The sequence below is a fragment of the Petaurus breviceps genome, unplaced genomic scaffold (genome assembly GCF_028583685.1).
Source record: "Petaurus breviceps papuanus isolate PSGF00001 unplaced genomic scaffold, PetGlider_PUasm1.0 91133, whole genome shotgun sequence".
NCBI classification, from domain to species: Eukaryota; Metazoa; Chordata; class Mammalia; order Diprotodontia; family Petauridae; genus Petaurus; species Petaurus breviceps.
The window spans coordinates 57,253,565-57,270,419 of NW_027187419.1; the positions used below are offsets into that span (position 1 = coordinate 57,253,565).

At 36.2% G+C, this 16,855-nt stretch overlaps 1 protein-coding gene across 3 annotated transcripts in view; it reads left to right on the plus strand.

The window, feature by feature from the left end:
• SGCG (sarcoglycan gamma) overlaps positions 1-16,855 on the plus strand; it is a 313,430-nt gene that overhangs the window by 230,015 nt on the left and 66,560 nt on the right. For all 3 annotated transcript variants that reach the window (XM_069080733.1, XM_069080731.1, XM_069080732.1), the window contains exon 6: positions 16,602-16,674. In XM_069080733.1, coding sequence (XP_068936834.1) covers positions 16,602-16,674 — 73 coding nt within the window. The remainder of the gene's footprint in view (positions 1-16,601; positions 16,675-16,855) is intronic.

Consider the following 16,855-nt stretch of genomic DNA (forward strand, 5'->3'; position numbering starts at 1 on the left):
ATTCTGAGTTTTTAAAGACTAGGCTAAGGATCACAAGGTCTGGAAGTTCTATCAAGCTAGAAAGGCTTTGGATTGATCAGTCCAAACCAAGAAAAGATGTTATACTTTCTTTGACTTTCCTTTTTCTTCTTTCTGTTGAGCTTAGCTTTCTTTGCCAGTCTCAGCTCATTCTAATCCTGAGCATTCCTCATATTGCTTTTACAGGATCATAATAATTTCTTATACTCATCATCTGTTACCTGCTCTTGCTTCTACCTTCTGTACATTGCTTTTTTAAAATCTAATTTGGTTGTTAAGTTCCTTTTTCATTCACACTAGTCTCTTCAGACAAATCTCATGTTTTTCCCTCCTCCCTGGATTTACTTCACTTTGTGTCTTCAGAATTTTAGTCTTCAGCATCTCCCATCCTTCCTGGATTGAATTCCCTTGTTTCATTTTACTCCATAGAACTGTATCTTTTCTCTGAATTCTTTGAAATTTGCTTGTGCCACATTTAAGGTACATGTCAAACATGCTTAGATTTTTCTTTCCCTGTATCTATAGGATGAAGTTATTACTTCTTTCAAGATTACCATCATTTCTATTCCAGAAACCAGTTTCTATCTATTAGTGAGAATCAGATTAAGAACAGAATTTCCCCTTGATGGTTCTTCCATTTTTGAAGAATGAAATTAGCACTAAAGCAAGTCATAAAGTTATTAACTCCTCTTTGTCTGAATGATTGAAGTTCCCTATCACTATTACATCATGCCTCTGTGCCAGACTAGTTATCTGTTTTCCAAACTCTGATTTATTCTTCCTATCCAGGAAGTCTGTAGTATAATCCAATGATAAAATCACTTGTTTCAGCCTCTTTTCATGGTCTGTCATGGGTACCCCAATTCCCACCTTTGATTCCTGAACTTCCTCAACATAAGTTTGTGTTCTTAATACATATAGTACCACAGTCCATGGCAGCTAGGTGGCACAGTGGACAGAATGCTGGGTCTGGAGTCAGGAAGATTCATCTCCCTAAGTTCAAATCTGGCCTCAGATGCTTACAAGCTGTGTTACCCTGAGCAAGTCACTTCACTCTGACTCAGTTTCCTCATCTGTAAAATAGTATGGGAAAGGAAATGGCCAACTCCAGTATCTTTGCCAAGAAAACTCCAAATGGGGACACTAAGTGTTGAACACAACTGAAATGACTGAACAACAACAATTAAATCATGCTCCACCCCAAATTTACTTATCCTTTTTGTTTTCTTTTTTAACGGCACATAGCCATTCAGAATTGCTAGCAATACTTTTTGGGTTTCTTGAGGATGTGTCATTTGTGAATCACCAGAAGTAGGTAGTTGTCCTGAATTTTGAAAAGTCTTTCGAGGTTCTTTGTTATGTCTTAGATACATGCTCTGGACAATAGACCTTTTGTTGTTATCAGATTGACAAATAGTTGTTCTAGTACCTCTAAGCAGGGAATATTTCTGCCACCAATTACTGCTCTTATCTTCTTCGTTCGTCCCTTACCAGATGGCTTCTCACTTAATAGCTTCTGCATTTCTACTACATCATTCTTAGATGGACGTGTAGCTTCTTCCTCCTCAGAACATCCAGTTCTCTTCTCTTCAGTAAGAGCCTCAAATCTGCTTTAAGTTCTAACTGTAGCTGGCATTTTCCTGCTCCTTCTGTGTAATAGTCTTCCATTACCCATCATTTTACTAAGGGTAAAACTTCATCTGCCACACCTGTTTCCCCCCTTGAAGCCTTGCTTCAGTTTCTTTTTCAGAACCTTTCCTTCTCTCTAACAACCCAGAGTGTGAAGAAGCATTCTTCTAGTCCCTTTGCCTTCTGCTCTAGAGGGAAATCAACCTATATTTGGAATATAGATAAGTCATTCCACTGTGCAGAAAGACAAGCATCACACCCTCAATGCAAAGAACTGCACCATTTCCCCTAGTCTCTATAATGCTTGATATTTCCAGTTTTATTTCTTATAAATGCTTATAAATGTGTAACCCTTGGCTCAAAGGGTTGCTGCAGTTTTATGGTGTGTTGTGGGGGTCGTCTCAAAGAATTCAGACTCAGACTACCTCAAATCCAAGTGAAGGCATGGATTGAGGATTAATGCCTCTCAGAAGCGGGCTGGGCTCCAAGAGGAACCAGCAATTTGGTAAGATAAGAAAGGCAATTTTATAGTGTAATAATGCTGATTGCACAACAGAAATTATGAATGTTAAAAAGGTAAGAGGGATTTGTCAAGGGATTAGGTAATGGGGGAGGGGTCCCAGCCTCAGTAGAACTGTGCATTCAATTATCCATTATGCATACAGAAAATCTCAAATGGGGTGGGAGGGTGTTTATGTATGATAATATTATAAACCTCTCTAAGTCATAAGTTTATTCTAGATCAGTTCTATACTATTACTGCTCAGGCACCATCTTAAGGGAAGCCCCTTCTATGGTTCAGTGGTCAAACATCCTGGTCTATATCCTGGTGGTGCTGCTTTCTAATCGACTAACTAGTGGTCCTGTTTGGTCAAGATGGATAGTTAGGTACTGTGGTCCTGTCTTGGACTAGATGGATGATGTGGATGTGGTTGAGTGTATGGACATACCTATTTAAACGTGGGAATTGGATCTAGGGGCAGAGGCTAGCTAGAGGCAATGGCTGTATTGAGTCTGGGAGCCAGTGGTGTGGTTAAAGCTAGATTGTGTGGTCAAATTGGAGCATACCTGTTGTTCAGTGAGGATCATAAGGCATAAGGAAGTTAGGATATTAGGACTTGGGCAGCTTTATTAGGAGTCCATCAGGATCTTTTGCATAAGGCTCTCTTCATTGGGGGAGATTGATTACTCGGTGCTTTGTGCCCACTTTATGGGCAACATTGGTTAGAACTGGGGAGTAGAGAGTCCCTATCTCCTGCCTTCTGGCTTCAAGAGAAAGGCCACACTATTCCAAATTCTCTTCAGAATCCTGAAGGGAAGGAGATAAAGACTCTGGGGAAAGAAACCAACATATAGAGGAACCAGCTCTTCAATCATGTCAGCTTCTTTCCAGAGTTTTTTTTTTTATTTAAACATGAAGTTTATACCTTATTCCTAACATTTGGCTAAAGTTTCTTAGTTTGTGTTTTTTTTTTACATCTTTCTAACAAATCAAGCCTTATTCAACCTGGCAACCTGGTAGTTTAGGATTGATAGGAGAATGAAAGGAGTCACTCACAGGTCATTTAACAGTTAACAAAGAGGTCACTTAGCCATAGCATAGAAGAGATACCAAAGTATTTAGTTGAGATAGAAGTGCCTTCCAATAAAGAAGCAAATCTGGTCAGTAGGACAAAGTGTGATGTCTTAAACATCTTCCAAGTCTGAAGAGTCTCAAGTCCATTTATGCCCTTAAGGAACCAAGATACTACAACAATATGGCCACCAGGAAATTGCATTAATAGAGGCATGACTTAAATCTTTATCTCCTTGAGCCAATCAAGTTTTAAGGCTAGATTCCTTGTCTTTGAGGAGAGGAAAAAAAAGCTAGCCTAACCAATATAGGAAGGTTGGAAGTGGAAGAACTTTGGTAGCTAATGATCCTAAAATGCCTCTCAATAAATTGACAGCCCAACTAAGATTCCTTTCCTTTGTTTCAATAACAATTCAATCACAGATAAACACACTTTTTTTTTCCAGTAATGAACCAATCACCTGACTTTATCACAAATTTGCCCCACTCATCAATCCACTCTATCAATTGGTCTAACTTTCTAATTGTACCACTTACCTTTTCTTGCTTGCCTTGCCTTGCCTTGCCTTTCATTGTCCATCACCTGCTCCTTCTTAACTCTATACGGTCAAGTTCTACTTCCTAATTCCCCCTTAATCTCCCATAGTCTTTTTATTGTCTCTGTAATTTTCTTTGATCCTGCTTGTCTCATCTCCCAGAATAGGATCCAGTGTCTGGGCCTGCAAATTGTTCTTCTTCAAATTTTCCTCAATTTCTCTCAAATTTTGCCAAAACTCAACCTCTAACCTAATTGACCAGTACAAATCCTTCCAAACTTCCTACATAATAACTTTATCCTCCTTAATTTAGTTTGTGATTTTATTCTCCCACTCCCCCTGTAACCTTCTACCGCAGAAGCCAGAAATAGAATGCCACGTCCATGCAGCTGTCTCATAAGCAACCTAAGAATGGAGCAAAAGCCAGCTCTTCTCCAGGCTAAATATTTCCAATGACCTCAAGTGACATAGATTTCAGAACCTTCACTTTCCAGGTTGCCCTTTTATGCTTATTTCCTATTTTGCTTTGTTTTGTTTTGTTTTGTTTTTCAATATCCTTATTAAGGAGCTAAATAAACTCATCAACAATTCATTGAAATACATTGTCTAGTAAGGACGTATGTCAGTGACTGGAAGAAAAAAAAAACAACCATGCAGCTGACAGACTCAGATTACAACTATGAGGGATAGACTTGCTCAGTTTAAGTAAACTCTAATTCAGCCACAATTATAAAAAGAAAAGTTGCAAACAAACTCTTTGGATAATGGACTATAAATGTTAAGCAGGGTACACTTTCCATATGGGTCCACAATGGAAAACACTGTCAGCTACATGTTGGCCTTTCTGGTCATAGGATCATAGGTTTATAATTGAGGGGATTGCTTCTACAGCTGGAAAGGGAGAACAACAGAGGCCATCTAACCCAAAACCTTATTTTAGAGATGAGGTAACTGGGCTTAGGGAGCTCAGGGGTACAGTGGATAGAGTATTGGATCAGTCAGGAAGACCTAAGTTTAAATCTGGCCTCAGATATTTGCCACCTAAGTTACCGTGGGCAAGTCATTTAACCTGCCTGCCTCAGTCTCTTCATCTTTAAAATAAAGATAATCATAGCACCAGGATTGTTGTGAGGATCAAAGAAATAATATTTGTAAAACACTATGCATTTCTTTAAGCTCAAAAGAAATATCTTTTATTATCATTATTGTTATAAGGGAGAGTAAGTTAATTGCCAAAAATCGCAATTAATAATTGTCAGAGGTGAGATTTGAACCCAGGATGTCCAATTCCAGAGGCAATAATCTTCTGCTACACCATTCTCCCCCACAGATGAATAATCACTACTAAGAACATCATCTTCAAAACCAAAAGACAGAATTGCATTCAGATTTATGAAGTATTTTATCCCTGAAGACACAGTAGGCATAAATGGCAGAAAGAGAAATGGTAGCTTACAAGCTGTACTTTTCCCTGTATATCTAAAATCTAATGATTTACAAATGGCAGTCTTACACATCTGGAGACCTTAGCTGGAATCTTGCTTTAGAATAACTTGTAATTCAAATTTCCCTTAGAGGGTTTGTTTGGCTTTGCAACTTAAACAGTTTACTGAAAAGAAAATACCTTGTAAGAAAGCTGTATTTCACAACATGTGCTGCCTGTGGCCCTATGAGACCATATTGTTTACATATCAATAAACAGTCCCAAATCATTTCCCAGCTTCATTAAACCTGTCTTTATATTTACATTTGTTTTCCCTCTGGAATACACTCATTATTAAATATATTGTCTTATTTAATTTATACTAGAGTTTAATTTAGGTTAACAAGCAAAAAAAATAGCCTAGAAACTTAATCTTAAAAATATGCAAAGACCTCAAACTGAAAGAATGTTTAAATCATCCAAAATAACAACTAGAAGAAACTAAACTAAAGTAATGATGTCAGAAATTGCTTCTCATAGGTCTAAGTATTATTCTAAATAACCCAGATAAAGCTATAGCAGTTAGCTCGGGAAGTTATGGCCTTTCAAAAGCATAAACTCTCTGTTGATTTAAAGTTTGATTACGTGACAAACATTAGAGGTTCTACCAAAAGCCTTCCCAGAGACTAGTAAATCCTCTGCGAGCTGTTCAGGCACAAAATCTAAAGAAATGTTCTTGAATTTATGAAACCTAAACTAAACTAACTTCTGAGTGGTATACACTTTGAGATACTTTGTAATAAATTGCACAGATTCTTCAATGTTCCCTGAAATAATCTACTGCTGAAGGAAAGTTGTTTTCTTTCACCAAAGACTGATTTCTATCTTTTATAAGGCTAATAGTGTGGTATCTGACATATGCTGTGTCTTTTATGTATAGCATCATCAATTTCATCAGCTGTTTTTGAATAGTTAACATTTATATCATTGCAAATTGTGTTAACAGAGATTAGCATAGAGGCATAACCTATTACAAAGCAAAGAGAGCAAATAAGAAATAAGTAATGAATTAATTATACTCAGGTCACTGCTTTAGCGGTATTTGTAATAGGTGAGCCCAGAATGTGAACGAGATTTAAAATATTCATCTGATATGAAAGGAATAAGATTTCCATAATTCTTAAAGGAGCTTTAGACCTATGAAGAAAGTATATAATGACTTTATTGTTGCACTATAGAAGGGACACACTACACTGAATATAGGGAGCTAACCACAAAGCTAGAAAGATCTGTGTTCAAGTCCCAAAACTGACACATTTGTTGTTTAGTCATTTGTCAGTCGTATTCAACTCTTCATGGTCTCTTTTTGGGGGATTTTCTTGGCAGAGATAGTGGAATGGTCTGCCATTTCCTTCTCCAGATGACTTTACAGATGAGGAAACTGAGGCAAACAGGGTGAAGTGACTCTCCCAAGTCACACAGCTAGTAATTCTGAGGCGATATTTGAACTCAGGCCTTCCTGATTCTAGGTCTGGCACTCTATCTGTTATACTACCTAGCTGCCTTCTGATACATAATTGGCTACATAACCCTGGACAAAGCACTTAACATATCTGTGCCCTAGACAACTAAGACTCTAAATTAAAGAGAAGGTTCCCCCCTCCATTGATAGAAATTTCATCACCTAGAGCTTCCAGTACCAATAAAATCACAAGTCTACTCACTATCTCTACTATGTGTGCCTCAGTGAACACTGGAGATAGAAAAACAAAAAAGCAAAAAACTGTTATGTTCAAACATGTTAAAATACTCAGATGGGAAAACAATATGACGCCTTTATAAAGTCTTTGGTAAAAAGTAGTCAGCATTAACGGATCAGCCTGGGACTTGGTATCCTAGTTAAAGCATAACCTTTAGCCATTCTATGTAAAATAACTTTTCTGTTGTAGCTAAACTATGGAAAGATTTAAGTAAGTAACTAGTGATTTAGTTCCCAAGAGATAAGTGTATTGACTTGAAGATAGACATGGAGTTTTTCACAGAATAAAAGTCAGTCTTGCAATATATACTTTTCCTTAGTTTTTTCCCTTTCTTCTCCAGAAATGTAAAGATAAAATAATAGTGGCTGTAATGAAGAAAAGCTGATTTAAGGTCTTCTCCAAGATCAGCAAAATAACTCTCAAGAGAAAGCCAAACTAATTAGAAAGTGTTAAACATGAGCTAAATAATATGTGAAGCCCATGGAATCATCAAGAACTCAAAATCAAGGAAACAGCAGGAGGAAAAAGAAGCTGCTAACAGCTTGCTAGGAGGCAGTGGACTTAGCCAAGAATGTGGCCAAGCCGTAGGTGGCCTGAAGCATGAAAAGGGAGGGAATGCTGAACATTCCTAGAAGCATAATTGCAGGCCAAAGGTTAACTTAAAGGTAATGCGTGACACCTGAGGTTTAAGGAATTGGGAAGTAGCTCCTAGGGAGTTGCATTTCCTTTAATACTACTCTTCTTCAGTCATGTTCCATCTTTCTCCAGGTTACCTCTTCCACCAATCACCATGTATATAGCTTTTGAAGGGTAGATTTTTCCCCACTTTCTCAAATGGAGAAAGAAGATATATAAACAAACATCCTATCATTTGGCATTTATGGGTAAAGATTATTGAGTGAATCATGTGTTAAACCATTTGTGAGCACTTAGGAAGGGGACTAGGACAGAGCCTGGCAGACAGTAGGCAAATAAGGAATTTTTTGTTTTGTTTTGTTTTTAATTGATGGCTTGATAGATAGGAAGAGATAACCAGCCTCTGTAGTATTGGTCTTAAAGCCTAAAATTATCAAATAAATAATGGTAAAATTACAAGTTAAGAAAACTAAGATCATGGTAAGTCATCTCATCACTTGCTGGCAAGTAGAGGGGGAAAAAAAATGGAAGCAGTGTCCAATTTTCTATTCTTGGGCTCAAAGATCACTGCAGATGATGACTATAGCCGTGAAAGTAAAAGACAGTTGCTCCTTGTAAAGGAAAATTATGGCAAATCTGGACCGCATACTAAAAAGGAGAAATATCATCTTGAGAACAAAGGTCCATATAGTCAAAGCTGTGTGTATGTGTGCTTTTTTGTTCCAGTAGTATTGTATGATTGTGAGTGTTGGATTATAAAAAATCTGAGCATCTCAGAATCAACACTTTCAAATTGCAGTGCTGTTTTGAGAGTTGCTTGGAAAGCATGGAGAACAAATCAGTTCACACTTAAAGAAGTTAATTTAGACTTCTCATTGGAAGGGGCAACTAGGTGGTATAATGGATAGAGTACCAGCCCTCAAGTTAGGAAGTCAGGAAGAGTTTGATTTTGGCCTCAGATATTTACTAGATGTGTGACTCTGGGCAAGTCACTTAACCCTATTTGACTAAGTTTCCCTAGCTGTAAAATGAGCTAGAGAAGGAAATGGCAAACCATTCCAAAATGTTTGCCAAGAAAACCCCAAATAGGGTCACACAGTGTTGGACACAACTGACACAACTGAACAACATCATTCATTAGAAGGACAAATACTGAAGCTGAAGCTTAAATACTTTGGCCACATAATAAGAAGACAGGACTAAGTGGGAAAGAATGAAAGCAAAAGGAGAAGGGGATAGTAGAGGATAAAATGGATAGATAGTGTCATGGAAACAACAAACATGAACTCAGACAAATTTTAGGAGATAGGGAAGGATAGAAGGACCTGGTTCACTATGGTTCATAGGGTCATGAAGAGTAGGACATGACTCATTGAATAACAACAAAATCACAAGATTTTCTCCCTTTTCAGCCCTGAAAAACTGTAGTGTCACTTTTAAAACTTCTATTTTATAGACATTATGTATACCTATGTGTAGTATTATATAACTAATGATATTATTATTTTGTTGTTGTTGTAGTTGTAGTATTCTGGCTACTTATCTTTTCCCCTTGTGTTAATCCCTGCAATGTAATAATCTCCTACTTGGTTTCTACTTCCAGGATATTATCTCTCAAATAAGTCCTTTATATAACTGCTAAAATCATCTTTGAAAGATAGGTTTCCTACCTCTTTCTCTCTCTCCTTTATTTAAAAAGCTTCAGTGGCTCCCTCTTGATTCTGCCCCTACTGCTTGGTATTAAAGGGTCCTCCATAATCAAACCTATTTTTCCATTCTTATTGCATATTTCTCCCATTTATCCACACTATTTCCCCAGTCAAACCAAACTGTTAGCTGTTAACCAGTCCCAATATACCCATCTCCTGCCAGCATCTGGCAGTGCCTGAATGCATCCTTTCCTCTTTCCCTAGCTCTGCCTCTGCATCCTATATTCCTTTAAGATTAAATTTTCCTGACCTGTTTTTGTTACTACTCTTCAGATCACCATTCATTTATTTATGTATGTGCATATTATACCCTCCAGTAGCCTATAAGCTCCTTACAGGCAAGGATTATTTTGTTTTTGTCTTTGGATCATCAGCATTCTAGCATCTTGAATTGAGTTATTGTCTCGAAGGGAAAGTGCCACCTATATAACAAACTTTTTGCTTGATTGAATCATTGCAGTCTTGAAAGTATTGGCCAAGAAAGTTGCTAAAAAGAATTGCAAATTTACCTATGAGTCCCTCTGTGCAAAAACTGTTCTTAGGTTCCTGACATAGATTTTAAGTGATAAATTGCTATAAAGCTGATTGTCATTGATTTTTCTTTGATGAACTCTTTGTTATCAGATTCAATCAGAGGTTGAGTTTAGGGAGTTAATCAACCACACTTTTTTTAATGCACAGCAGATAGGGTTCTTATCTAAATAAAATAAGCTTTATATTATGGGGAAATAAGTATACAACTGGGGTTTATGACCATTATGTTATGTTGTGTCTCATTATGTTATGTTATGTTCAAAATAATGTTTGAAAGCTTCAAACATAAAAAAGGACAAAGCTTCCTTAAAACTCAGGTTCAGAAAAGTGGAAGGGGAGAGCCAAGACAGGAATCAACATAATGGCCCATGAATCAGAGCATCCAATGCAAAAACTGAGGCAGATGTATAGTCAACATATCTAATGAATATTGAATAAACCAGTTAGAATGGAAAGGTAAATTGATAGCTTCATCCATCTACAAAATATGACAGGTAGACATTTTAAACACCATGAAATTCTATAATTGAAATCTTCAGGAAGAGCAGTAGCTCACTATTGCTGCCATTTGACAGCTTTGATGCATTTTCCATTTGTTTTTCATTGTATTCTAATTCTGTAGTATTCAGGTTGATTTCATTACACTCCCCAAATGCTTTGGCCACTATGTTCTGCCTGTTTGCTGCTACTAATTGCACTGCATGGGTGTGGTTTCTTTTAAAGAATGTTTCTGTATCATTTATTTTAGCTATATAGGAAGGAAGGAAGGAAGGAAGGAAGGAAGGAAGGAAGGAAGGAAGGAAGGGAGGGAGGGAGGGAGGGAGGAACAGAGAGAGGAAACCTTTATTAAGCAGCTACTGTATTTCAGAAACTATGCTAAGCACTTTACAATTATTATCTCATTAGATCTTCACAACACTAGAAGGTAGGTACTATTATGTTCTCCATTTTATATTTGAGGAAACTGAGGCAAAGGTTAATGACTTTCCCAGTATCTGGACTTGAACGTAAGTCATCCTGACTCCAGACCCAAAATTCTTTCCACTGTGCAACCCAGCTTCCTCTGGGGAAAAAGTAACTCTAATGAAGTAAAATATGTGCCACTAATAATCATGATACTTTGTGATTTCAAAGTATTTTCCATATTTATTATCTCACTTGTTCATAACTACAACTCCCTGAGGTAAAATATTGGGAGCCTCATTTTACAGATGAGGCAACTGAAACTTAGAGAATTTAAATAGCTTAAGGTAACCCATCTAGTCACTGCAGAGCTGAAATATGAACCCAGAATTGCATGTCCAGGTTAGTAGTGTGCTTTGGGCACACCCCTTTATCATATAATTTTAAAAAGTTGTGTCTGGGGGTGACTAGGTGGTGCAGTAAGTAGAGCACCAGCCCTGGAGTCAGGAGGACCTGAGTTCAAATCTGACCTCAGATACCTAACACAAAAACTAGCCATGTGACATTGGGCAAGTCACTTATCCCCAATTGCCCTCCAAAAAAAACAATCCTTGTGTCTAACAAATTTTTAAGTTCTATTGATTTTTATATGTATTTCATATAACATCTTTCTTTTCTAACTAATGTCCATTACATAGTTTCTTAAATGTGTGGCTTCTGTAATTAGATCAAAATCTAACTCCATTTGGATCTCATTTATTTTTCCTATAGCAATCATCCTTTTGATAATGTGCTATAAGACATTTCAAATAATTATTTCTCATTTTCAACATTAAGCAGGTGTTAAAACTGCTTGTATTTCCCTGGATCTGGGATGGGAAATATTTGAGTGTGATGCTCAAGCCTCACAAAAATTGAATTACCTTGGAAATTATATGATAATAATATATATGATAATAATAAATTATAATAATCATTATCATGAAATTATAAAAAGTTGCAAAAGCATTTTAGTCATGTTCAACTATGATGCACCAACAGTCTTTGAGCAATTTTTACTTTAAGGGTGAATGGCAATTATGTATACAGACTAGAACAACTTGGATATTTAAAGCTTTTGTGACCAAACACAATTGCAGAATTTATATAACAATACATCTTTGGTCTTAAGACTTTCTACTTGCAAGCACAACATTAAAATAATCAAATGGTTCTATGATACACACCATGATATAATTAGATGGAAAGTAATTGGCATGTATTTTGAAAATCAGTGTGAAACCCTTTTCTCTGTAAAATACTGTGGATAGGACTTTTACAATGATCTAAGGTATCATGGAAATAAAGCAACTGAACAGCTGGTGCTCCAATAAAAATTGTAATCTGCTTGAGCAATTGGAATACATTGTCTCTTTGGCTGGGTTTACCAGTGTAGTTTATTTCAGATATAGGGTGGAAGGGACCAAATGAGTTTATTATTTTTATCTCAGCTACCATGCTATGTTTTTATATAAATGCAATAAGATAAATTATGCAAAAATGCATGATAAATAATCCTACTTTGTGGTAGATGTCATATTTAAGGTACATAGTTTTGTAATTTAAGGGCTCATCCTAACTGTCACACTTGAGAAGTATTTGTGCCTCTAACAGTGCTGTATGAACACAATAAATGTGATATGTGGAAAGTACTTGGATGTGAATTGTACAGGATAGGTCACCATCTGAACTGGACAAAATATCTAAAAGAGTTTCATGGTCAAATATATCCCACATCTCCGACTTCATCTACAACATCATCAAGTCTGTATTGGACATTTCAAACCAGATGCCCCAAAGACATCTCAAACTCATCAAGTTCAGAACAGGACTACTATCTTTTCCCTAAAACTCATGCTACTTCTAAATTCTGTATTTCTAATGAGCTTACCACGAATATCCTAAATTCACAATCTGGGTATTATTCTTGCCTTCTCATCCTCTCTTTCACTGTTCAGCCAAGCATTTGGTAAATCTTGCACTACAAGTATCCACAAAACATCTCACATACAACGTCTTCTCTCTACTCACACAACCAGTCCCATTGTGCAAAACCTTATTACTGCTTTCCTAAACTATCGTAATGGCCTCCTAATTGGTTTGCCTGCCTCAAATCTCTTCCCCCTCAAATCTAACAGCTGCTAAAAGGATTTTCCTTATGCAAAGATCTGACCATACCACTCCCCTACTCAATAAATTCCAATAACTCCTTATTGTCCATAAAGCAAAATATAAAGGCATCTGTTTGACTTTGAAAGCCTTTCATAACCTGACCCTTCCAACCTACCTTTCCTGCCTGCCCATACATGACTGCCCTTTCCACTCTCTTCAATCAAGCCAAAAAGGCTGCTTGCTATTCCTCACATAGGAAACTCTTATCTCAGGTTTCCATGTTTTTGAACTGGCCTGCTAGTAATACATTTCTTCCTCACCTTTTAGAATCCCTTATATCCTTCAAAATTCAACTCAATGCCCAAGTAGATAGAGCACAGGACTCATAGTCAGAAAGACATGAGTTCAAATCCAGCCTGATATAGCCCTTAGCTGTGTGACCATTAGGAAGTCATTTAAACTCCCTGTCATTTTCCTCATCTGTAAAATGGGGATAATAATAGCAATTGCCTCCCAGAGATATATGAGGATCAAATGAGTTAACATTTGTAAAACACTTTGCAAAGTTTAGTGCTATATACCTGTGAATTATTATTGTCACTATGATCATTATTATAAGATAAAGATTTTCTGGATCCTCCAACTGCCAGTGCCCCCACCCCATACTACCTAATGCTTAATTTGTCTTTTTTCTGTGTATATTTACATAGATGTGATCTGCCCCCGGTAGAACATAAGGTCCTTGAAAGCCAAGACTCCTTCATTTTGGTCCTTATAGCCCCAGTGTCCAAGGTATTTTACCTGGAACATAGCAGGCACTTAATAAATACTTTTTAATAAATACCTTTTGATTGATCAACCAGTGGATTCAAAAACCATTTTAATATAATGCAATGGATAATGGAGTTGTGTTTATGCATCATATTAAGCAAACTTTTATGACTATGAAACAGAATATATAAGAGGTAGAATGGGAGGCAGAGAATGAGGAGTACCTGGCTTCAGATTCTGCCTCTATCACATGCTAGCCAGGTGACCCTAGGAAAGTCACTTCATCTTTCAGTGTCCAAGTCTTCTCTGGTGCTATAAATTGAAGTTACTGATCTTCATTGGTGGAGGTTTTCCCATGAGAATTCTCCATGACCCTGGGAGAAAGCACAGACTCACACACACACACAAATACACCCACCTGTCAACTAAATATTTTAGACTCTGTGCTTGTAGTTTCATAGACTTAATTGTTTAAAAGACTTATGTTTTTAAACAAATTTTCAGTTCTTCATTGCTTTGGAACCAAATAGGAAAAATATACAATTTTATAAATAAGATGCAGTAAATATGCAAAGTGCTATCTGAAGGATATGGATATTTGGAGCTATATTTTCAGCTTCTTTATGTAGTATATAGGCATGCCCTTTCTCCCTTTTACCTTCAGTTTTAATAGGATTTACTTGGGCTTTCCTTTGGAGACTTAATACTGGACTTTCCACCATTAAGATGCATTGCATACCTTTAATATTGTTGGTTGCAAATAAACTTACTGCTCCAGGAGGCATTGTCTGGTAGTAAGAAAATAGTAATAGGGAGAGGAACTACAATTATTTTCAATAATATTGCTCTCTTTTTTTTTCCTTTCTGTTCTTTAGATCTCCCTCTCTCTTTTTCTTCTTCTTTATGATCCCACTCTCACAGTTAATTTGTTTTATGGGAAGTGTGAGTATTGGGCTAAGTAGGGGGTGTTGGAATATAAGCAATTTACCAATGGCTTTAAATAAATGGATATCTGACAAATGGGTAAAATCATGAAGGTCAAATAAGTAAAGGTGAGAGATCCAAAAGCAAATACAGACAGGGAAATAAATAGAACCATGCTAAATAAGGAAGGGCTAATTCTCTAATGGAGAAGCTTTTGTATAATGGAAGAAAAGGGGAGCTATTTGAAACTCATCTCATTTATCCCCCACCTTCAATAATGATCAAATATTAATGTGTTTTGATATATGGATTAAAATATTTCATCTTAGATGGATCATTGGTCTCATCACTGTGAGGATTCTCTCTGGATTTACATGTCCCATCATTGTTCATCCCTACCTTGTCATCTTATGTGAATCTTGTCCAAATCCTGTCCAATAATTGTATAAATCCCACATAAAAGATCTCAAAAGAACATTTTGGAAGCCTATTTTTGTGAATACCAGTGTAACCTTGTCATTCCATCTTAACCTTTGCTAAATGACTATCTTACCTACTCTTCCAATTATACACTTCCTAAATAATGGTTTTGATACCACTTCTTCTCCAAGGGTCATTATTGGCAAAGTGTTATAGAACATCTGTATTCATGATCAAGAGAAATGATGTATTTGAAGTATTTTGAAAATCTTAAAGCACATGGAAATATAAGCTTCTATTAATACTTTTTTTATTGTGAATTAATTAATTACTTTTCTCATTCTCATCTATTCAGTGGAATCCAGATAGAAACAGTCCTGGGACAAATTGTTATGCTCCTAATGCTCTCTAATGTTCAATGCTGGACAAATAGTTGTGTTTTTTTTCCCAATTAAACTGCTGGGATGTAAGCTCATCTTCTGGAGATTAAATGAAAGTATCTTCAATACAACCCCAATACTCAGTCAGTTAACAAGTATTTATTTACTAATGTGCTAAGTAATAGGGATACAAAGGAAGGGGAAAAAAAATACAGTTCCTGCCCTGAAGGAGTGTACATTCTATTGGGAGCAAACAGGTTAAGAGGGATGATGTGTACCTCATCAAAGCCTGTTCCCACATGGCTTTGATTTTTTTCTGCTAAATTTCTGTATATTGAGAGATTTCCATTGCTTATAGTTTGGAGATTATATATATTCAGTGATGTTATTGTTACAATTATTATTATTATTACTATTACTCTTTTCAACTTTTTAAAAAGGCTTCATATAGAAACAGTTCTAGGATAAGTTATTATCTTGATATCAATCTCTTATTTTTATGGTCTAAGGAGTATCACCCACATGGATAAAATGACTGCTTTTGTAAAAAGTATTGGGATAGAAATTTATCTTCTGTACGATCACTGAAAATATTCTCAGGATATTGTGGTAGATAGTATCATGGTGATCATATACCTCCTTCTATTGCCACAATGTTTTTTATTGCTCTTTCTTGGTCTATTTGGAATCTTCTATTCCAAATCAAACTGTGATTAGGAATATTTAGTATAATTACATCTATTAAAAATAGCCTTTCATTTTTATGGAGAGGTAGTATGTCTGGATGATTGTAGGAAACAGTTTTGTTTGGGATAATGCTCCAATTCTACTATATTTTATTTAATTATCAAAGACATTTTGAGGTTATATTTATGGGGGATCTCATCTGTTAGTTTATGATACATAAATTCTAGTCATAAATCTGGTATTTGGTAAGTGCAAAATATATACAAACTGCATTTAACGTGTTGTATAGTTTTTGCCATTTTTGTATAATCTGCATCAGTCAATTACTCTGGACTGATTAAAGATGACCTAGTGTCAAGGACATAATCCAGAATTACTATTACAAACTCCATTTATATAAATAAATTTCATTTCTATATATTGCCATTTGGATAATCTGCAATTATTATTCTTTGAAGATCATGGTGGCATGCCTTAAAATATGACATTTATTTTATAGCAGTGTTTATTATATCATTTTGACAATGGTTCTTGCTTTTTCATTTAGGGCCTGAAGGAGCTCTTTTTGAGCACTCAGTAGAAACACCACTTGTCAGAGCTGACCCTTTTCAAGACCTCAGGTAATAATATTCCCCTAAAAATAGGCATATCTTAAAGACCATGCACATGTTCATAGATGCTCTAAAAATTGTTTGGTAGTCATTAATAACTTTGTATTGTTCTTATCACTGTTTTTCTTCCTAGTTTTTAATGAAAGGAAGGAAGGAAGGAAGGAAGGAAGGAAGGAAGGAAGGAAGGAAG